At 34.6% G+C, this 25,243-nt stretch overlaps 1 protein-coding gene across 3 annotated transcripts in view; it reads right to left on the reverse strand.

The window, feature by feature from the left end:
* Atp2b1 (ATPase plasma membrane Ca2+ transporting 1) overlaps positions 1-25,243 on the reverse strand; it is a 107,889-nt gene that overhangs the window by 33,579 nt on the left and 49,067 nt on the right. For all 3 annotated transcript variants that reach the window (XM_047551125.1, XM_047551126.1, XM_047551128.1), the window contains exons 3-8: positions 17,035-17,232; positions 8,346-8,600; positions 8,129-8,254; positions 4,329-4,469; positions 1,731-1,769; positions 845-1,006 (exon numbers count right to left, since the gene is read on the reverse strand). In XM_047551125.1, coding sequence (XP_047407081.1) covers positions 845-1,006; positions 1,731-1,769; positions 4,329-4,469; positions 8,129-8,254; positions 8,346-8,600; positions 17,035-17,232 — 921 coding nt within the window. The remainder of the gene's footprint in view (positions 1-844; positions 1,007-1,730; positions 1,770-4,328; positions 4,470-8,128; positions 8,255-8,345; positions 8,601-17,034; positions 17,233-25,243) is intronic.

Genomic DNA, 25,243 nt, shown 5'->3' on the forward strand with positions numbered 1-25,243 from the left:
ATCAAATGTTATCACCACCTCAAATCCTCAAAACCCATTTCCCCAACACTAAAGGAGTCAGTGTTATGAATTAGCTACATATTACAAAAGCAAAATTTTTTACTAGATAATAAGCTTATTGAGGACAGAAGAAAAAACTACCCAACATACTCCTGGAAGCAACAGAGTGATGCAATTTAAGCGATTTTAATAATGTATGAGGATTTACCCACACAGTGTTCTTTAAAAAGGTGATAATGCTGGGGCATGCTCTGTTTTTTAAGAGTTCTGCTTTTTTTTTTTTTTTCCTAAAAAGGGGTTCTTTTAATGGGTGTTTTCTAGTGAAGAAGGTTATTTAGTAACTTCAGTCTCACTACAAAGATTCTATTTGGTGGGGCTAAATTATAATGTGTGAAGAAACACAGATTTTTCATAGGGAGAGTAAACGTATGCACAAAGTGCGTGATAAAGTTTCTTTTTATAGTTAGACGATCTGTTGAACAACCTCACAGCAAGTTCTCTCTGGACTAACATACTACCCCAAATTTGGAGAATTTGGAGATGAGTATATGGCTTGTACACTGGGCAAATTTTGACACAAATTCTAACTTGATTGTTTACTAGCTAAGTGATGGAGGACAATACCCTTTATGTAAAATAATGTTAAAAGCCCAAGCTGAATGCTATCCTGAGTATCTATAGTAACTCAAAGGGCCTATACATTGTGGATAAAAATGAAAAACTATTTTTAATTTCCCTTACACTCACAAAGCAACAATTTTCAGTCTTATCTGCATCAATCAATACTTTTTGAATGGAAGTGTGCATTTTAAAGCAAACGTCCATTTTCTTCTGTACGTCATACCTGCTTTGCCAATCTGAACAGCCAGTTTTGTAAGTTTCCCTTGTAAAACAGATTTTTCCTTTTTTGGCAAATTTGCTTTCTTTTTGTCTTTTTCATCACCATCTCCACCTTCTTCACTCTTCAAAGGCTGCATTTCCATTGCTGCACCATCCTGGGCTTTAGCTACATTTAAGAGCAAACATAATTTCACTGCATTTTAAAGGCACATATCACTATTAATATTTTGAAGCAATTTATTTAAAAAATTAATTCTTATAGAAAACAAGTGGTAGGAACATTCAACTGTGTGTGTTTATGTGCTCATATAGAAAGAATAAGACATTAGCGACATAAGATTGTGAAACTGTATCAGATTTGAGAATGTCATACTATGTGATGGAGATGAAAAGAATCACAAGGTCCTTAAACTTAGAATTAATGAATACTAAATCATTTATTTGCTTGTATTAAGGTTGTTAGGTAACATCGAAAGACTATAAATCCCTCACAGATTAAAGCAGAATATTATGACCATACATATAGAGAAATATGCATATATTAATACTTTTAAGTGCAAAAATATTTACATTATATATTGTTTCTTATGCATATTTGCCATTAGCTATAAAAGAAACAATGTTTCAAGTATGTTAGAATATTTGATTGAAATGCTTAAGTGGAAAGTTACCTGCATAAGCTTACTACTACAAATCATGATTGGAATCTTAGCATCATAGAGACAACATGACTAAGGCACTGGCAGGAGGAGAGGTTAATACAAGTTAATAAACATTGTTGATGTTCCCTGCCACATGTATCCTAATTTTGGATGGATACAGTACACAGTAGAGCTATTTCTGGATATAATGATAACAAGCTAACTGTACTTTTATCTTCTTGAATTTACCTTTGTTGCGATTCTCAATAGCTCCATCTTGTTTCTTATCTGTAGGAACAAAATGGGAATTAAAGCTTTCCAAAAGAAATGAATACAGCCCTGTTAAATTATGCAGAGGTAGTTCACATTTCTATAAATAGAATTGTTACACAATGGGGTGTGTGTGTGTGTGTGTGTGTGTGTGTGTGTGATAGATTAGAAAACATTTGGTTTGCAATGACCTGTTGTATCAATCACTCCCTAGGTCCGACTCTAGGGGAATACTCCAAGATAATTTAGGGCATCTATAATTGATTTCTTCATAAGGTTTCAGTCATTTTTAAGCTGTAAGAAACCCAAATATGGTAAAACTAAAAACAGACATAACCTTAAGAAAGTAGAAAAGGGCTGGGATAAAGAGGGAGGGAGGAATGTCATAAAAAGATGAGTACACAGGAAAGCTTTGGTAGGAGTAAAAATAAAAAGAATATGTATACAAGACAGGAGAGGAAATTTAGCAAAACCAGAATATGAAAATACAAAATAAGTCAGTCAGACTACCAGTGAAGGTGATTCCCCAAATTACCTTAGATTTAGAGAACACAGAAAAATGAGCTGTATGAAGCAAAAGTTATCAAAATGGGGATGAGTTTATTATTTAGAGTAAGCAATTTCTTAAAATGACAAGGAAGAAGCAGAACCATTCAACCTATTTTCTTCTACCTTTTCTATCAAAGAGAACTATCTTCAAACTGGAAAACATGGAATAAATATGGTCAGGAAGGAACAGAAGCTCAGTACAGATGAGGAGATAGTAAGAGAATACCTAGCTACTTTCAATGAGTTCAAGTCTGGAGAGACCAGTCAGTCACATTCCAGGATACTGAGGAAACTGAGACAGTTCATGCTGGGCTGCTTTTGAGTTAATTGCCAAAGTGGTCAAGAGAATAAGAGAAGAGTTATGAGTCCACAGAAGGAAAAATGTCCCTGGAGGGTTTGGGGTAGGGTAAGAAAAAAAAACAAAAAAGCAGACAGTAATTCCTAGGAATCCTAGGGGAAAAAGGTACTTATTAGAAAAGATACTGTGGAATCAATAAGAATACAGTAATGATGCAAACATTCTTTTCTTTTTTAAGTAGGATTCAGTGACTTTCAATTCTTATATATTAATATGGAGCAGAATGGAGAAGGTTGGATCTATCACTTACTAATGTTCTGACCTGGAACAAGTTTACACAACCTTCGTAAGTCTTATTTTACTCATTAGTGAAAATAACAATAGTTTCTTGCTCACATGGCTGTGAGGATCTTAGAGAGGGAGCATACAAAGCACTTAATCATCATTACCACTGATTTTCAAACTGCACTCCACTCAGTCTCAGAAACCATTGAGGTTCATTGAGGGCTTGGGGAGCACAGCAGGAAAAATCTAGAAAGTAGGGCTTGCCACCTTGCTTTGCAAAAATTTCCAAAATTTTTGAAATAAGGATTTCATGGCTAAAGATAAAACTCAAAGGAAAAAAATAATCCACCCAAATATTAAACACTGCTGCAAGGGCCTGGAGGTATGTCGCTCAGTAGAAGACCACCTGCCTAGCACATGCAAGGCCCTGGGTTTAATCCCTAGCACTGCAAAACAACAACAAACAAACAAATACACACTGCTAAGTTATAGCAAACCAAGATTTTAGCAAGGTATTTGTTGGAAGATCTCAAAATACTCATGTGAGAAAGAGAAATAGGGGCTTACTATCCAAAGTAAAATTAAATAAATCTAAGTGGCTAACCCACAGTAAACTGCCATTGAGCTAAAGGGAAAAGACTCCTACAGAGTGATCCTTAATGGGAGAGAAGGGGGTAAAATAGACACTTAGAAACAGGGTGGAGAGGGCCTTCTGCAAGTTGCATGCTCCTCAACTGAGAGATTGAAAAGTCCCCCTATGTATATGACAGAGTTTCTTATAGGATCTTTGTGCATAAATTGTTATGGTTACCAAACTTGCTGATAACAGAGCACTCTGAGGAACAGCAAGAAACAATGGATCGAAATAAGGGATCTTGATATCTAATGATGGGCTAACTATATTAAGACAAAAGTAAAGTGAAGTCCTAGTCTTGTGTCCAAAAAGCCAACTGCATAAGTAATAGAATGAGATATGTGAATAGTAGAAGACTTAAAAATCAACATTAAAAGCTCAATGAGACCAAAATGTGATAAGGTTGACAAAAAACAAAACAAACAATAACATACACACCCACAAAAGCCTACTACTGAAGCAATAGCAAATAGCAAGTGAGAGTTTAATTCATTTTGCTGATCAAATGACAGGAAAGAAACTACAATTAGAAAATAAGCAGAATAAAGTCAGTGAAAGTAATTTAAATAGATGATGAATCTGTCTGGTAAATAGGATTGATATATTGAGTAAAGGCTCAGAATGGACTATTAAGTTTAAAAGAAAAAAATTCTCTCCTTTAATACTATTACTTGAAAATACAGTATTAGTAAATTTCTATAGAATTTTCCATATCAGAATTTCATGAAATAAGTCTATTTTCTATACAAGTTCTTACGATTCTGCTGCTATATTTCCAAATAGTAATTTAAGAGCAAATTGCTATTCTTACTTTTCTTTTCCTTTTTCTTCTCATCTTTCTTCTCTTCCTCTTCACCTCCAGCTCCAAGTAAGGTAAAGATAATTCCAGTTTGAGAATTTACACCTACAGCAGTAACTACCATTCTTCCAGAGCCTTCCATCACATGAGTACCTACAACAACAGAAAACTTTGTAAAAATTATAGCTTTCTCTCTTACCATCAAATTGAAGCTTCAGTAATACCATCTTTAATATCAATATTAATAAAAACAAACTGATTAAGACATTAAATTCTTGTGTTTAAGATTTTAACCTAAACAGTCAAATTCATGTTCAAAGCTCACTCCATCACCACACAATACAGGGCAAATTATAACATCTCAATTCCTCATCTGTAAAATGCAGAAAACAACACTTAACACTTCAAAGACATGTAATAAGATTTATATTTCTCAAACAAGCCTATATATGTAAGGGGTTCAATGAATGCTTATTATTATTAATAACATATGGTATGAGGAATATTTGAGAAATACATTATTTATAAAGAAACTGTGTTTATATTCAAAAAGAATTCCATTGCAATGAATGTCAAATTTCCCACACTCAACCCTACAACCTTTATCTATCCCAAAGGCTCATCCTAGACTACTGCAATAGCCCCCTAGCTAGTCTGACTTTCCAGTTCTTCCTAAAAAAGTGTTTTAATATTCTTAAAATCTGATTTCATCATATGCCAATGGTTCAATAGTTTATGACACTACATTTCTTACTGAATTGAGCTCAATAAACTGAGAACATCCAACCTTCAAACTTTCTTATCCACTATTCTAACATAAAATTCCATTATAGAAAGTGAGAAAATAGAGATAGGAAAACTGACTGAATTCAGATTATGATCATCACAACAGTCTTGAAAGTAGGCAAGCATTATTATTCTTATTTTCTAGAAACTTGACCAAGGTTATATAATTATCAGGTGGTAAGGCAAAGATCCAATCCAGCTCTACCAGATGCCAAGGTTATCTTCTTTTTATAATAATGATGCATGCTAACAGTTTTCTCACTTGTACATGCATACCTCTGCATCTTTCCTTACTCATTAAAAGACTTCCCATTCCACTATTCCAATCTTTTCCCTTTGTGAATAATAGGGCTTGAAGTCAGAGGCCCTCTACCACTGATCCACACCCCCAGTTCTTTTAACTTGATTTTGAGACAGAGATACTTAAGTTGTTGAGGATGGCCTTGAATTTGTTATCTTCCTGCCTCAGGCTCCCAAGTTAACGGGATTATGTGTATGTTCCACCATGCCCAGCTATTTTATTTTAATCTTTTTATCAATTTTAAACAGGTTTCAAAAATTCACTTTCTCTCTGTTTACATTCAATTAAGTCTTATTTACAGTTACCATTTTATTTGCATTTTATCACTCAGTTCAAATCCTTTTGGAGAGCAGGATCTGCAGCACCTGCCACCATCTCATGTACCAAACCAATGCTCACAAGTTATTTGCTCATAAAGCATATGTGCTTAATTCCAGCACAAAAAGATGTGTATTTGGCTATTAATTACTGAATAACTTATCCAATATGAAATGCTTTAGGTCTTTAATTTTCTTGCTTTCAAAAATCTACATTCTATTAAATGTCCATATTTTACTTTGCCAACGAAAATACAGAAGAAACAAGAAATGAGATTCAAGATAATAATGCTTACTAAGTATATGTATAAAAGACAATTTGCTTCTTTTAACAATTCTGGCTTTCTGTAGATTTCAGTTTTTATGCTCTGTTCCTCCTTACTGTCTGATTAGATGTTGGCAGTTCATGTGCTCAGACAAAGTAAACAGTTTTTGTTCAGGTCATATCCCCACCACTAAATGAATCCTGTTTTTAAAAATCTAAATTTAAGAAGCCAAGAACAGCAGTAAGAGATGGCATCATGAGAGTAAATTTAAAAATAAATTCATGTCATGTTTTTTAGTACGTTTTTGGAATAGGGAAATAAATGCAGAAAAACTTTCCCACCCATACTGCAATAAGAGACTCTACAAAGTTATTTCAGTCTTTTCTTAAACAAGGAAAATTTATAGTTTTTCTGATATACTTGTGTTAGGAACCTGAGTCTACATAAAGCTTACCAGTCATCTCTGTTAAAACAGAAAAGGACCAAAGTTCAGTTAAGGGAAATAAACCTGAACAGTTAAGCACTATGTACATAAGCTAGATGTACACAGAAGTCCATGAAGAATATATTTCATGAGGCAATAGGAGACTATCTCAGTTTGCCAAATAGAAATGGCCCAGTCAGCTTGTGATGGTAAGGTATGATAGACACCTCCCCTTCCCTTTGGAAAGGTTATAGATTTTTATGTGATTAACATTAACTGTACTTTTTCAGATGCATGCAAAGAATCAGTAAAATGAATATATATATAAATATACATATATATTACTTAAGTACATTACATCAAAGATTTTTCTATTTGGTATGAATTCAAGTACAGTACTACAAAAAAAAAATCAAATAGGATGAGTATCCTAAGTGGCATAGAATACTGAAGGTATATACATCTCAAGATTCTTCTGTAAATGATGTTTATATATGTATATTCAAATGATTACTGATTTTTTTATAGCAAGGTTCTCCAGTATATATACACACAAAACTACTGTGATTTTTTTTTTTTCCACAATAGGTTTCTTTATCACACATTCACCAATCTTAAAAAGGCAATAGTTAAACTTAGGTTCTGCTCTGAAGTTCTGGTTCTAACTTAACTTACCCTTGCAGCTATCACAGGTTTGACTTCAGTTTTAGTGAAATCATGTTCAACTAATTAAAATACAGGACTAAAAATTAAAGCTGTCAAGTTATTAAATAGTTAAATCAGCATTCCATTAACATCTGATGGTAATGTTAGAGGACAAACAGGTGACAGTTGGCTTCTCCCAAACTCCAGTAAAAATTCAACCTAACAAATATAGTTGTGACAGTTTTATAAATTCTGTAGAGAACTGGACAATTAAGAGTAAGAATCTTAGCAATTCAACTTTATGAATTAGCATGCATTTATAGTCCATTTTTGGTACTTCAGCTTCTCATTCAGCATGTCAGAAGGCAGCTTGTGATTTTTTGCATCATCCTTGCCATTTCATTTCCAACTAGCCTCAGTTCAAGTTATCATACTTAGGATATGACCAGAGCCTCCACTTCTCCTTTTCAAATGGTACCCTTACCTATACAAATCCTTCTTTTCTCCATTCCTAAAGCAAGTCCTCAACATGTACAAATTCCTGACTGGAACATATAAATGCTACTCTGTATTTAGTGTTGGCTAGTCACAATAAATTTTAGATAAATGTTTTACATTTCAGACTCACTCTTCACCAGTTAAAGGAATGAGTTGAATTATGTAAACTTAAACAAAACACCTGTCCTTAGTACACCATCACAGATTTCATTAATTTGCTCTGACCCTACAATCATTTTTTGTACTTCAACAAGCCTTAAGAATAAATATGATACAAAAAAACCCAATTCAACAGATATTATATTTTAGTTTTATCATTACAGCATTAATAATAGCTTTCAAATCTCTTGTTTTTATGGACTCAGATTCCTCTTTGTAAAGTACAGCTCCAGATTCAAAGATCTGTAATGTCTTTGTCATCTTACAAAAAAAGTCTCTAAGTGTTTTAAGGGTAAGCTAGTGTAACATACTGATTCCTGTTCATATTACTGGCTTCTAAGGAAAGAAAACTGCTGACAATGGTATATAATTGTGTGAAAGGGAAAGATCAAAATTTACAAAAAAAAAATTCATACCTGACAAAAGTAAGGGATCCTTATCTAAAGACTTCTTAACATGATCAGATTCACCAGTCAGGGAGCTTTCATCAATTTTAAGATCATTGCCTTGAATAAGTATGCCATCGGCTGGAAGAAGATCACCTAGAACAAAAAGTAGTAACATGCTGAACTGGAAACAAGATTATAATAATTTTTACATTTAGAGTCAGATGCATTACTTCTTCATACTTACCATACTTCACTTGAGCAATATCTCCAACAGTAATGTCAGCCACAGGTATCTGAATGACCTGCCCGCCCCTGATGACGGTGAACTTCTGTTCTTGTTCAATTCGACTTTGCAAACCTCTGAACTGTTTTTCCTTACTCCAGTCATTGAAAGCTGTAACTAATACCACACACACCACTGACAAGAGGATTGCAGCTCCTTCAATCCAACCAGTTTCACCTTCACCTTCTTCCTCCCCAACAGAAACTTCTCCACAAACTAAGGGGAAGAAAAAAAATTCTAATCAAAAAAATTTTTTTTTGAATGGATGACAACAGCATATAAGCCTAAAAAATGTTTTCATGTACTTTTTTTTACTTCATCAATTTTATTTATAGTTTTAAGCACCTTATTGAACTTCAAGCATCTACAAATTCAAGAATATTTACTGTGTAAATTTCAAGTTCCTTGTCTCTGAGATTTTCAACAGTAGGATGGGGAGATGGTCCAGGGTACTAGAAGAAAACACACTGAAGATCAAATCTGTCTGAAGGTGTTAGCAGGATACCTCAGAGTTGTCACAATTTCAATTCTAGACCACTACAATAAAATGAACATTGCAAAAATTTGGGTCACACAATTTTTTTGGTTTCCCAGTACCTACTTGTTATGTGTATACTATACTGCAGTCCATTAAGTGTGCAATAGTAGTACTTGCCTTGATATTTATGGATACTAAATCATTGGGGCGGTGGTTGACGGAGGATGAAATGGTAGTGGAATTTTCTTAAAAATAAGACAACAATGAGATCTGTCTTATCAATTTACTTTTCCTTTCATTAAAGATTTCTCTGTAGCACTTGATGCCGTTCAAGTGCATTTTACCTACAGAACTTCTTTCAAAATTGGAGTGAATCCTTTCAAATCGTACTCCTATTTTAACTTTCAATTAAGTCTATGTAATATCTTAAATCCCTTATCATTCTAACAATGTTCACAGCATCTTCATCAGAAGTATATTTCAAGAAATCACTTCCTTTGCTCAAACTTGGTCCATTCAAGTTTTATCAAAAGAGTGCAGCAATTCAATCACATCTTCAGACTCCATTTCTAATTCTAGGTCTCCTTCTGTTTCCACCACATCCACAGTTATTTCCTCCACTGAAGCTGTTAATCCCTCAACATCACCCATAATAGCTGGAAACCACGTCCACCCTCTTGCTAATGGTGATATTTTGAGTCTGTCCCATGAATCAGGAATGTCTTCAATGGCATCTACATAGACTGGGGAATTATTTCCTGAAGATTTTGAATTTACTTTGACCAGATCCAAAGGGACCATTATCTATGGCAGGTATAGCCTTATTAAATGCATTTCTTAAATAAGATTTAAAGGTAAAAATTATTCATTGATCCATGGTTTACAGAATAATCAATAATCACATCTGTTACATCAGATGTAAAAACAACATTAATTTTGTTGTACTTCTTGATCACAGCTCTTGGGTGACCAGGTTCACTGTCGATGAGTAATAATATTTTGAAAGGATTTTTTTTCCCTCTGAGCAGTGAGTCTCCATAATGGCCTTAAAATATTCAGGAAGCCATTTTATAAACAGATGTGCTATCATTCAGGCAAAGACTCAGTATAATTCTTAAGGATTTCTGGAATGGGCAAATGAGCATAAGTTACAAGATGTATTAGCCAATAACAGGAGGGTGAGCCTGTCTTCTGAAGTCAGGTATTGACTTCTCCTCTCTGGTTACAAAAGTCCTACACCATGACATCTTTTTCCAAGAGAAGACTGTTTCACCTACACTGAAAATCTGTAGTCTACTATAAACATCTTCATCAATCATTATAGCTACATCTTCTAGACAAATTGCTGCAGCTTCTACATCAGCAATTACTTCTTCACCTTGTACTTACACGTTACTGAAAAGCGTTCTTTACTTAAACCTCATGAACCCATCGCTGCTGTCTTCAAATTGTTCTTCTGCAGTTTCCTCACTTCTCTCAGCCTTCATGGAATTGAAGTCAATTAGCACCTTACTCTAGATTAGACTTTGGCTTATAGGAATGTTGTGATCTTCTATCTAGACCACTTATACTTTCTCCATATCAGCAATAGGCTGTTTCACTTTCTTATCATTGGGTGTTCACTTGAGTAGCACTTTTAATTTGTCCTAAGAGCTTTTCCTTTGCATTCAAAATCTGGCTGTTTAGCACAAAATAACTAGTTTTCAGTCTATCTTGGCTGTCAAATGCCTTCCTTATTAGGCTTAGTCACTTCTAGTGTTTGACTGGAAGTTGGAGACATGCTACTCTTTTTTTTTTCACTTGATACTTACAGGTCACTGTAGAAGAATTAGTTGGTTTAATTTCAGTATTATTGTCTCAGGGAATAGGAAGGCCTGAAGAAAGGGAAAAACGGGAATGGTCCACTGGTGTAATCAGAACCTAACATTTAAGTTCACTTGTCCTACGTGGATGTGGTTTGTTGCACCCCCAAACAAGCACAATAGTAACATCAAATATCACTGATAATATATTACCATAACAGATATAAGATTATGCAAAAGTTTAAAATACTGTGAGAATTACCAAAATGTAACTCAGAAAAATATGACCCAGAGATGATAAGTGAGCACATGCTGTTTAAAAAATTATGCCAACAGCCACATGACTTGCTGGACACAGAGTTACCTCAAACCTTCAATTTGTTAAAAATAAATAAATAAATAAATAGTTGCAAAGTGCTACTTGCTTATTCAACTGTGCAAGAACCTATTAGGTGCCAGACACTATCTTAGAAGACTGGGATACAGAAGTGAATAAAACATACAAGCTCATGGACTCCACATGCAGACTGGTTGGCAGGGATGGTATGTAACAAATTCAAATAATGAAGACATAAATACTTAACTTCAGAGATCTGTAAGTGCCACAATGAAAGTAAAACATGCTGATATGCTATGAAATGAAAGAGGGTTAATGGAAGCTGAATGAGCCAAAGAAGCTCCTCTGAGATGTCTGTGACATTTGGGCTAGGAGCCAAATGTTAACAGTGAACCAGCCATTTGGACCTAAGGGAAGAGAATTTCAAAGCCAGATTAAAGTCAGCACAAATGTTCTATATCAGAAAAAGAGTTCAGAAAAGGATGGGAATGGGAACCTATCAAAATCCCCAAAATGTGAGGTCAAAACAGTGAAGAAAAATGGAATGCTGGTTTTGGGGCTTTGGGTTGCAATCTACTTGTGAGCCTAAAATCAATCCAGTGGCCCATAACCAATACTTTGAAAAAAGAAACAATAAAATAAGGATATGGATGTAAGAAAAGTTTAAGTATTATTTCTTGAAACTTTATTCTGGTTGTTTATAAATCACCTGAAGGGATATATTCTTCTGGGTTGCTATGTAAATGTTATTTTCCACTGAACTGAAATGCCTGAAGTCACTGGTTAGACAAAAAAAAGCTAAGGAAGGATGATACAGAAGAGAAGAGTAAGTAAATAAGTTACACTAGAAATGATTAAGCATATTCCAGAACTGTGTGCAGAGACTAAAGAAGAAATCCCAGTATGAGGATGCTGACTGAAGATTAATCTTGGGAGAGGCAAGTGGGACAGGTAAAGGGTAAGAAGGCAATATAATAGTAAGATCAACTGGGATGAAATGGAAGAGATGATGTGAATATCCACAAAAAGTACCCGGAGAACCATCAGTAGGACTCAACCCATTAAAGGTACAAAGCAAGTTTTCTACAGAAGCAGGATGATCAACTTGAATACTGGAACTTAATGTTTTAATTATTTTCAAGCTTAAGAAAGGATCATATATCATTGTATATAATAACCAATTGAGAGAATTATTGCTTACATTTCTTTTAAACATAGGAAACTTAACGACAACTCTTCTTCATCCCTTCCACACCGAAAGGATAGGAGATTAACAGTAACACTCTGACTTAGAGCAAGTCTGGATTTGAGAGCACATGAACACTGAAATGCCATAGCGAATACTTTCATCAAACTGAAAACAGGTAAAATATTATCCAAGTGAAGCAATGAGTAGGTTTTTATGCAGTTTATTATAAGCACAAAATATGTTTTATAATAATGTGCAAGACAGACTGACCATCAGAAGATGGAATCTGTTACAGTTCAATAAAAAATTTTGTGTAATTGATAGATGAACTGAGAATGAATATCATGATTGAGTAAACGTTTCAACTTGGGCACATATGTTTCTTTTAAGCTATGAAAGATAAAACCAAGTTAAGAAGTAAATTAAACTTAGAACACATTAGGTTAACAATTTTTTATAGCTATTAAAAACCAAAAAAATTAAGCTGTATCTTTTTATTCATTTTCCACTTTTGAATATGCTTAAAATACATTACAGATAGTTATACATAAATGAATAAATTACACGGAGGTATGTGTTCAAACTTTTTACTAATAAGAGTAAATAACCAAAAACTGTTTTAAAGATCAATGTAACAGAGGCTAAGGAGAAGAAAATATATGGCAATTACGTAATTTTCAGTTTTAAATCTCACATGCAGATTTATCACTAAATGAATGAACAGTTCAAAAGATAATTTGAAAAAAATTAAAGACATATTTCATTTCATATATGGCATTCCTCTATATTATACACATAAGATCAGAATGATCTTGAAAGAGTAGCAAAATATTTCTAGAAATTGAGTTCTTTTCCTATTGTTGACCATTACAAATTTTTAGAGGAACTGTAGAAGAAAGAAAATAACGCCAGGTTCAAAGTTACAAAAATACTAGTTTATAGCTATATAAAAAAGTATTTTAATGTTTTCAGTTAAAGTGCAAATACAATAAAAATCTATTTTACCAAAGGTGTTCGCTTGTGTATATATTCATATGCACAACCTAATTTTCATCTATTTGCTTTTTGTAACACTAAGACATTATTAGTCTTATCTTTCATTGATGTATAATAGAATTTTCCAAAGATAACATTACATGAGATAATGTGACACATTAAATGCAGAAGCAGATAGAAGAACCAGCTCTCAATTAAGTCAGACATTAAATACATACACTGAAATGGAAAACACCACCACTCTTTGCATTGTTTCCTTAAAAAATTCATTAGTTGGGGAGGTGAGAAGGGTAGTTAGTTTCCATTAAAATGCTACCTATCTATGCTAACTGCAATAGGCTTATTTTTAAAAATGCATTGATAAATATTTTTTCACCTTTACTGAGGTATGAGTGACAAAAATTCATATATTTAAGGTATACTATGTAACATTTTGATATACACATACATTGTGAAGTGATTACCATAACGAGTGAGTAAAGATGTCTCTGACCTTACATGGCTACCCCACCTCCTCCGTGAAAACACACTGGTATTTTAAAATTTCTCCATTTTAATTTAGCACACAGTAAATACCTATAGATAAATTCACATAATCAAAAGTTCTTTATAGTCTTCAATACCATGAACACAAAGGTGCCCTGAAACCAAAAGTTCGAGAACCACTGGTATGCAGACATGAGCAATCTTAACTTTGTACACGGTGTGGGCACGTTTTCATGCCAAACAACATTAGCAAAAAATTTTGATAATTCAGAGTTCAATAACTGGAGATTTACAAATAGTGACCTTTCTTTAAGCAAGTTATTGCTTCTTAGTGTTAAAACTAATAGGATAAACAGATACATTCAGTTTTCTTACAAATATTAAAAAAAAATAACATGCAAACACTAACTTCAACATGGAAGGGAGTAAAAATGTCTTCATGTTTTATTAACAACTTCCAGTGTATTTTGAGCTTTTTAAGTGGCTCTATGACACTGAAAATTCTAGATTATCTTCTAAGTTGGATTCTAATACCAGCATTGGTAACAGATAATGGGAAAACACCTGTCAGTACATTCTGTATATGAAGTAGTTTGAATTCCAGAAAGATTTGCCCCAAACCTTGTTGTGTAATGAATTCCACTCCATTGAAAATCATTTTCTACAGTTTTTTTAAAATAGTCCTTTGAACAAAATTTGAAAGTAAAGATATTTCTGATAATTTGCTAATTCACTCAACTCTAAAATACAAAATGATAATATTCTACAGTGACAGTTGGGTACATGGAAAACTGAAGAATGCAACTCTATATTGCTAAATCTGGTATGGTCTCACTTTTCAGATCAATACACTATCTACACATCTCCTACATCTATCCGTGCATGCACAATCACATATATGAGCACACACAGGCATAAAAAACCATCATTTAAAATTTGGAAGAAAACATTTAAAAAAAATGATATACAGAAATCTCTAGAAAGTGGGATTTTTCATGAATATTATTTCCTTTGGACTGTCTCCCCTCCTGATTTAACAATAAAATATATACAATTTATTTAATAAAACTACATGAAGTTAGAAAAAAATTTAGCTCAATATTAACAAGACTGCCTAAATCTTCTCATCTACATAGTGATTCTCAACCACAGGCAATTTTGTCCCCTACAGAACATGAAAAAATGTAGACACATTTCCATGGGTAGGTATATGGAAAACTGAAGAATGCAACTCTATATTGCTAAACTTGGTATTGTCTCACTTTTTAGATCAACACACATATCCACACATCTCCCATATCTATCCAAGCATGCACAGTCACATGTATGAGCACACACACCATATTAGTTTCCTCAACTGGAGGGTGGTACAATGAACACAGCAACAAAAAATTTTCTGATACAAAATGTCAACAGTAGTGTTCTACTTTGATCTCTGACAGTTGAGCTTATTCTGTGACCAACTTTCTCCAAAAAGAAAAAAAAAAATGATTAAAAAAATGGTTTAGTCAGGTGCAGTGGCACATGTCTGTAATCCCAATGACTTGGGAGGTAGAGGTAAGAGGATTCCAAGTTAAAAGTCAGCCTAAGCATTCAGTGAGGCCCTAAGCAACTCAGTGAAACCCTACCTCAAAATAAAATATATATATAAAATAAAAAAAAGGGCTGGGCATGCGGCTTACTGGTTAAGCACTCCTGGGTTCAATCCTAGTACCAAACACCCCCCCACCCCCCGCAAAAAAAAAAAAAAAAATCCCAAAAGTTAACATTTAATCAGGCACAATTCATATTTATTTTCCTCTCATGAATTTAAACTTGTAAGCATTTACTGACAATTTAAGACAGGTGAGAATCAAGGTACTAAAAAGAGAATGGATTATAAATATTCTAGATAAGGATTTTTGAGCCTCAGTTTCTTCCTGGATAACATGGAGATTAGCTCTTCCTTGCTTGATTCCATCAGCAATGTTTTAGCTAGCTTCTGCATGCACTCTAGTCATAACTAATACTAATGGATGTCCTTTGTTAAGGACTTATGACTTTTTTTTTTTTTTAAGAAAAAAAATTTTCATGTGAGCACAAGGCATACTATTAAAGGAATGACTGTATGATCACCTAAGCCAACTTAGAGTTACCAAATATTTATTAAACTCTCCATAGCTTGAAAGTACTAAGAATGAAACTCCCATGAATAAAAATATTTTAGTGAAATGTATCTTTTGATATATAAGATACTACTGGATGACTTTATAAGTATTTGAATAAAGAACACAGGCTAGATTTCCTGGCAGTTATAGAATGTACTGGTAGTAATATTCATTTTAAATAAAAATATTAGACAAAGAACAAATTCAAAAGATAAATGAAAGGCATAAAAAGACAGGAGCAAACAATTTGTAACTACAAGTAAAAGCAGATCTATCCATTCTTCAGTGTATTTCCTCCGTTAGTCAGGATACATTACATATCTTGAACATCACTAACTCCAAAAATCCAAAATGCTCCAAAATCTGAAACTTCTGAGCAATGATATGATGCCACAGGTGGAAAATTCTATACCATGAAACTTTGTTTCATGCAGAACATTACTAAAATATTATATAAAATTATCATTGGGCTATGAATAAGTTAAATATGAAATACAAATAAATTTGGTGTTTAGCTCTCAGTCCTCTACCGAAGATATCTCATTATGTATATATTAATATTCCAAAATCCAAAAAACGTCTGAAAGTCAAAACATGTCTGGGTTCCAAGCATTTCAGATAAGGAAAGCTCAATCCGTAAAATACTTATTTCTAAAATGGTAAACAATGTATGGAACAAATGGAACAATGTATATAACATGTATATAAAAAGAAAAAAGCTATGGATCTTATAACAACAACAAAAACAAATATATATATATACACACACACATACTACTATTTAGAGCCTGCTGACTAGCTGCTTGTTTTTGTAAATAAAATTTTATTGGAATACAAACAAAAACTTGAAAAGTAATGGATTTGGAATAGAATTTTGCTTTCATAACGATAGTTTTCAAAAGATTTCAAAAATTAAAAACTGGAATTGCTTCACAATAGAATAATGTTCTAAAAAATCTTAAAAACCCTGATAGTGCAGACCATGTCATGTATGTGGAATGTTCATATGTAATATCCTCTGTGCCTTACTGTAAAATGCAGAAGACACTAACTCACGGGGTTATTGTGAAGTAATATAACCCACTTTTAAAGCATTCAGAACAGGGTCTGACACACAGCACACACTTAATAAATGTTGACTGGCTATAGTTATGTATCAAGTAAATGAATAGGCTGAAGTGGAACCACACATACTCCCCACCCCCATTTACTTACGTGCATTATCTCCTTCTGGAGGTTGGTAAAAAGAAAGGCCCAATGATACTATGGCTGCGATTTCTAATATAATTAAAGTGACATCTTGTAATGCTTCCCATACTAATTGAAGAAAGGTTTTTGGCTTTTTAGGAGGTATAAAGTTCTTTCCAAACACTGCTTCTCTTCTTTCTAAATCTGCAGGGTTTCCACTTAATCCTAATAAAAAGAAACAAATTTCAGTGAACACTTTTACTACTTACATGTGAAAATACTTATTTTATTCTAAACATTAATTCCTTACAGTTTAAATTACAATTCATAAGACCCTATCAAAATGTTTATTTTTGTGCTTCAGACTTAGTGTACAAAATTTAAAATTACTAAAAAACACATGCACTGCTTTAAAGAAACATTTTAAGAAGACAACTTATGAGTGGATTCAAGAATTTTCACTTTCCGAATTGCTTATTTTTTATTATACTATCTGACACCATCTGCAGACTGACACAGCCCAGAACTGATAAGACCGTTTGATAGTTCTGATGTTGGAATTAACCATTTCCTTGACCTTTACTTAGGATGCTTTCCCTCCAAAATAGGGGGAAGTTTACATGTAGAGATATATCTGTCGATTTGACTTAGTTATTGAACCCTGGACAACTAATCAGTGAAGAGTCTGGTTTTCTCTCCTCATTCACTAATGACCGATGGAAAGTTAACTTATCATACCCTCTAAAAGCTTTTCTACTAACATGCCTGTGATACTGACTGATAAACAATTTGCAAGTCACAATACTGGGAGACTTAGAATGACCTTTCTTTCAAGAAACAAGGTAGTGCTACTGACTGACTGACTGTATCTACTGTCACTGTTAAGAGAAAAGGTACACTGTGGGATGTAATATTTATTGCTTGGAATGCAGAATTAGCAAGGGTGGAGATTGAGAGCTGACTAGACAAATCTTTTTGCCTTTCCTTCATCCCATCAAGCATTCCCTCCTCTAACCTAAGCCTGCTGATACTGCCGAACTCAGATATATCCAATAGGCTAATGCAAAGTGTGTATACACATACATCTTGTGGAGCATGAAAACACGGATAGAAATGACAAATCAAACTTTCCCGTAGGCTATTTAAGAATGTCAAGGAAGGAGTCAGAGATACCAGAATAACACTACTTTTAATTTACCATATTAGTCCGAGCTTCAACTTTTTTTTTTTTTTTTTTTGCAAGAGTTCATTCCAGGAAAAACAGCAAAGGAAGAAGAGAACAGAAGTTAAGGGAAACACTCTTGTTTTTAACTCTTTTAACTACTAATTTCAATGCTGAGGCAGGCAGAGTTGAAGATAAACTGTTAGAATAAAAAACAAATGAACATGTAGGTGTAAAGTAATTATTTACTTTCTTCAAGTTACTAAGAAAGATTCCAGAGAATGTTCTCACTGGTAACTGCAATGTGGTCCATACTGAGCAGTTCAAAGACCATTTTACATTTCTGATAACAGAAATCATCAACCAAACCTTCCACAGAGCTCTGAGAATGAAGATGGAGTCAATGGAAGGAAAGGCAGTGAAGAACTACAGTAATAAGGTTGGTATTACATGGTAGGCATAATGGGTAGCTTTGCCTTGTCTCATGTTTTAATGACCTAAGAAAATGAAACAAAAAGAACTACTAACCCTCCCTGGATTGTTGTCCATTTTCCCCCCTAAGAAATTTGTTTGAAGGTATTGATTATATCAGTTCACCATACACTAATTGAGACTACCATTAACTGCATACATGTAACATCTGATCATTTTAAGTAGCACCACTATCACAACAAAAATACTCAAATCTTAACTGGGTATAACAGAAGCCAAGATTTTATGACAATGTTGAAAAGAACAGTTAACCATAGCTTTGGGGACTTGGGGAGGTTAAAAAAAAAAAAAAAAAAAAAAGCAGCTTGTTTTAAGGATTACTGCAAATCTTCTAAAACTAGCACCAGCACACACAAGCACACACCTCCACACACCTCCAACTCTACACTAATAAAACTATCTGGTTTAAAAGACCTAAGGACAGTTCACTTACTGAAATTCTGTTTAAGTCACTGGAGCTCCTTGGGGGTGAGGGAAATTAATTTGTAATAATAAGCTTACCAATCTAAATAATGAAGTTAGCATTTTATAACAATAATCTGCCACCTAACAGATATTTACTGAACATTTACTACTTTCAGGAACTGTTCTACAACTGAGTAGTCAGGGTGAATGAGACAAGTCCCACATTCAATAAATATATATTATATGGAAGGGAGAAAAAAAAGATATACAATCAAAATAATTAGAGATGTAAACAAGTACAGAGACATTAAAGAGGGTCACTAGAACTCTCTTAGTGAACTGACTGGGCTTTCTGAGGAGCCAGCTTCCTACTCAGACTCAGACTTGAGTCTGAATGTTGAGGAGTCAACCATGGGAAGATTCCAGAGCAAAGCATTCACAGCAACACAAAAGCAAATGCAAAGGCACAGAGACCAAAGCAAAGTTAAGAAGATTCAGAGCCAGAAATCAAGGTACTGTGGTTAGAACCCAATGGCCAAGGAGAAGAGAGGATCAAAATGCAAAAAGCAGCCAGAGGTGAGATCAGGGAGATATGGAAAGACAACTGGCATTCATCTTAAGTGAGACAGAAACCACTAGAAGGGTTTAAAGCAGGGAAATGATTAACTAATCTGCATTTTACAAAGATTATTTAAATTGCTATGTGAAAACAAAACTGAAGAGTGCTAGACTGGACAGAAAGACTAGCTGGAGAGGTTGTTGCAGTACAAAGTAAAAGATGACTGCACTTGAATCTGGGTTTTAAAAGTAGAGGCAGAGAGGTATAACTGGATCTACCAGGTACCTTGGAAGGAGTTCAGAAAACATGCAGAGTGATTGGATATGGGATGAAAGGGAGGTGGAAAAAAAGGAAGATATAGACTTTTTTTTTTGGTCCAAGTACTTTACAGGGGTTGTTTACTGGAATGTTGGAAGCAGGTGGGTTTACATGAAAATCATGACTAATGCACACTTGAGTGGGTGGATGATAGAGCCATTTACCAAGATAGGGCAGGCTCTGGGAACTGTAGAATTAAGGTAAAGAGTAGGGAGCAGTTAATGGCTCTATTTTACAGATTTTAATAGACACAAGTGGAGATGTCTAATAAACAGTTCGCTAGTCATATTCAGACCTCAGGGAAGAGTCTGAGCCTGAAATCATCAATATACAGATGATTCTGGAGCTATGGGTCAGTGAGAGCTCCTAGAAAGCTAGAATAAGCAGGTTACAAGAGAATATGGATAAGGCCTTGCAGCACCCCAACATCTGATGAGAAAGAGAAACCAAGGCAAATATAAAACAGCCAGTGTGTGTATGCTGGGGGAGGGAGGAGAATAAAACAAGACATACTAATGCAGCACTGTAGAAACCCAGGGAAGAGTTTTTAAAAATGGTGTGGCTGACTATGGCAAATGTTATTAGAAGGTTGAATAAAATGAAGACAGGACGGGCCACTTTCCTTCACTAGATAGATGGTAATAACCCTGACAAGGAAACTTCCAGCAGTATGGTGTGGGAAAAGAAGTCTGACTAGAAAGAAATGAACAGAGAATGAGCGAGTAGAAACAGTAAATACAAATCACTTTTTCCAGGACTTGTGATGCCACAGGAAGAAATAAAGCTGAAAAAGTGAGTTAAAGTGGGTTTTATTTGCATTTAAAAAAAATAGGTGACAGATATCAAGACAAATTACTTGCCAAGAAAATGATCAAATAGAGAAGATGACAATACAGGAGACAAAGAAGAGGCAAAAAGGATGCAATCCAGGGCAGGCATATTAGCCTAAGAGGTGTAGGAAGAGGTTTGTACCGCAAGGAGGCAGAATGCAAACTTTGGGGGAAGAGATAGATAAGCTGGTGAAGTTGGCAATGAAACCTGGTCCTCATTTAAAAAATACAGAAGATACATCTAATTATTAGGAATAACTGATGAGTAAAAACAATGAAAAATATTCTGTGTTTTTCTGTGGGCTCAATTGATTTCAGTGGAGTGGCAATGAGGCCAGGGTCACACATGAGATTGATCTCCTAATGGTCCAGTTAACTTTACAAAGAGAATATATAACCACAACTCATCAAAAGCAGCATCAGAATTACATGCTTTTTAGGATGGGATCGAGGAGGAAAAAACAGCCTATATTCATTATATGAGTACATAGTGGCTCAACAGTACTACCTTTAGAGTTGAACAGAAAAGGGCATTTTACAGAATAAAAAACAAATTACATCAAAACTTTGATGTTTTACAAGCAAATGTGGCTTCTCAATTGTTTAGACTAATTTAGGAAATGGAGGTGGGGCAATTTACTGGAATGTTGCCAAGGTGGGTTTAACTGGAAAGCATGGCTAACACACAGCACATACTACACTCCTATCAAATTCTGTATTTGAAGTTGTGCCTCATCTGTGTATGTATGTGTGTACAGGTATATGTGGGTGATGGTGGGAAGTGGTAGCCACAGTCAATCTGACTTCTCTAAGTGAGGGTCAGAGCAAAATATACAGATCAAGAAAGAATGTGAAAATATGTGTTTATGTACATCCTCAATGTCAAAAGAGATGATCCCTCCTCTAAAGTCAAATTTACACATCTAATTCCAAATGCCTACCATGTACCTGGCACTGTGAAAGGCACTAAGCATACAAAGAGCAGTGAGCCCAACAGGATACCCTTCCCTGGCATCTGCCCTCTAGGAACTGGAGAGTTTGGTAGGGAAGACTGATAAGCACCCAATTAAACACAACCCCATGTATGAAGTATTATGATGGGGATGGTGAAGATATTGCAGGAATACACACGGGGGGCCGGAATATAAATTTAGGGGTCAGGGGTGGATAAAAGAATGCCAAGATATCAAGCCTGAGCTCTTAAGAATTCTTCAATAGATAAACAGTCACATTTATCATAGTCACAGGATTACTATCTTTATTAAAGAATGAACTATTTTTTTCTTCATAGAGGGTAGTTAGTTTTAGGTGGAGGTAAAGTATTTTAGGTTTCAGCAGTTCAGAAACAGAGTGAGCATGACATAATAGTATTTAAGACAACTGAAAATTTTGCTGTCTCAAACACTGAAGAGCAGAGTTGGGAAAAAGAGATGAGATTAGAAAAGTAAGCAGGGGTCAGATTTCAAGATTTATAAGCTAACTAAGTCTAAACTTCATTCAGAAGGAAAAGCAAAACTACTGCTGGTTTTAGGCAGGAAAGTGACAGACAGTGTGAAAGAAGATAGAAAAGGCACCAAATATGTTACCTGAATTAGCACAAGGGGATGGTGACCTCAAATGGAGTGGTATGGACCTAGAGAAGTAGACACCCTTGGGTTAAGAGAAAGCTAGAAGTTAGAATTTCTAAAACTTGTTTACCAAGTTGTGGAGAGTAGGTAAAAAAGTTCATGTCAAAGTCAAGGCCACCCAAATTCTAGTTTAGTAACAAGTAGCCAGATAATTTCATTGGAAAGGGAAAAAAGAGAAGCATGCTTTCTGGAAGGAAAAATTGGAGAGGCTGAGAAGATGCAGATATCTAAAAGGAATCAGGTCTTCAGGCCCCAAACCTGGGGGTGAATCCTGGACAAGCGGCTCAAGTGGGAATCACCAGCACCCAGATGGCTTGTGTAGTGACAGGCATGGATGTCATCACCAAAAGAGTGCACAGATGAAGAGGAGGGTGTACAGACAGAAACCTCAGGATAACCAGAAGGCTGACGACACTGGCCAGATAGGAAGAAAGAAAACTACGACACTGGAAGACAAAAGAGAATTTTTTAAAAGGAAGTATGTCTACTGTGACCTGAAAAATAAAAATAACCTTAAAATACAAAAACAATAGCAAAAAAAAAAGACCACGCTACTTCAGTATTTCAACTATGACTTTTAAAAACAGTTTATATGCTACAGAGTTAGAAGTAGTCTTAACAAAATATTTTCATAACATCCATAAGCAATGAAAACTAGTGGTGACCTGAGCAAGTATTACAATAAACGTAATTATCTATTATAGCGGCAATAAATTTCTAGGACAAGGTCATGAAGGATCATCAATATAAAATTTTCAAGGATAACGCTATAAAAGTATAAAAACATAGATGACTGGCACACCACAGTCGTGAAAATACTTGTTCAATGCCTGTGCTAGCCTGCATAATCAAGCATATACATGGGGGCATAAGAGCATTCTTATAGTAGCTTGTAAGTTAATACTCTTGGGTAAAGGGCTGATTTTCCTGAAGAGCTAAAATAAACTTCCATGTTTGAAAGTTAGCTTTATTCTATTACACCATGAAGACATGGTCAAAGGACACCACTAAAACAGTGCTTCCAGCAAGTGCAAATACAAACTATCATCTGAAACATTATGGAAACACTGGTAACTAGGGAGAAATGCTATTGACCTCACTCTGATTCCTACCACATACTTCTTTCGTTTCTCTCTACCACTGTCTCCTTTCTTATTTACTTTGCTTTTTTCTCTTCTACCTAATTTTAGCAACCATCACTTTAAAAAGTTTAGTATTTCATTTGATTTCTTATCCTTTACAAATCCATGAAGTCCATGCCTTTTACAGAATACCAAGTGGTACCACCTTTAATTTTTATGTATTTATTTTTATACTTTACTCAATGTAATACACTGAATAATAAACATGGTACTAGGATAGAGGACTGCATTCCAGAAACCCCATTACTAGAGACAGAATACCTACCATTTAATATACACTATAATATAAATAACATAGGAACACATTAAAATAAGGAAGATACCAAAAGCTTTTGAAAAAGAATCAAGAAATATGATTGAGAATAAGAAAGTCAATGTAGGAAAATAACCAAGATACAAAACAAAAAAAAGTTGTTAAGGTAACTTTATGCAGTTAGGATGTTCCAAGCAGGTTATTTTGATATAAAAGTACATTCTTGGATTCTGAAGACTATAAAACAGATGTTTGCTCAAAAAATAGAGCTAAAAATACAAAGTTACAAGTCTCAATTCCAGTTAATACTGAATTTTACAGTTCCAATTCCTTTAATGACGGTTGATCAGAACAGTTAGGAAGTTTTTAGTATTAAAAAAAAAAAAATCACATCTGGTTCAAAATAACTCCTTTAGGTCAGTACCCACGCAGTAGTCTTTAGAACAAGTTCAAGAATGACTCTACTAGAGAACAAATAAAATGGTGGGACAAAAAGGAAGCACAAATATACAACTGCCTGACTAGGTGGGGCAAACTTTTAAAGACCAGACCGACACACAGAGTCTGGATCTTGAATGTCTCCAAAGACCCATGTGTTGAAGGTGTGATCCCGTCCTGTGGGTTTATTTAAACATGGTAGAACTTTTCAGACATGGGACCTTGTGGAAGGAAGCTAGGTCATGAAGGGCATACCCTTGAAAGGAATACTGGGACTCTGGCTCCTCCTCTTTCTCTTTGCTTCCCATGCACCATGCTTCCCATGAGGTGAAGTTTCCTCTGCCCTCTGCCCTGTGCTCCTGCCAAAGATGTACTGCCTCACCACAGGCCTGAAGCAACAGGCCAAACCTCCAAAATTTGCAGTCAAAATAAATCTTCCCTCCTTTTTAAGTTGATTATCTCAGGCATTTTGTCACAGGGATTAAAAAGCTAACTAACACATAGAACCCTAATTCTATTTTTTTAATGATGTAATTCCAAAAATTTTCTGTTTTTCCATACAAAAATATTAGAAAAAGGAAACACAGGTCCCTGTTGCAGTATCTAAATTTGCTCACAAGCTATGTGAGTTAAACTTATCCCCAGCCCTGAGTTAAACTTTTTTATAACCAGCAATACCCTACAGTGGTTAAAAGCATAGTCTCTGTATTCAAAATAAGAGTGTAACCAGAGTGATATTTTGGGTAAGGTGTTTAACCTTTTCTGTGCTCTCTGGTTTGAAAACAAGGCAAAGATGTTAGAAAGAAAAAACAAATTAATATTATAAATATAAATGCTAATACCAAACTGGTACAAAAAGTACTATCTAGCATCTGTGCTATCCATAATTATACTTGTTACTGTTCTTAAGAAGTTTCTTAGGTTGTTCCTCCAGGTTTTACACACATAGCAGATACCTGATAATACTATATTTTAGCAATTTGTGGGGAGGGCTGGGGATTGAACTCAG

Source organism: Sciurus carolinensis, chromosome 4 (genome assembly GCF_902686445.1).
Source record: "Sciurus carolinensis chromosome 4, mSciCar1.2, whole genome shotgun sequence".
Lineage (NCBI taxonomy): Eukaryota > Metazoa > Chordata > Mammalia > Rodentia > Sciuridae > Sciurus > Sciurus carolinensis.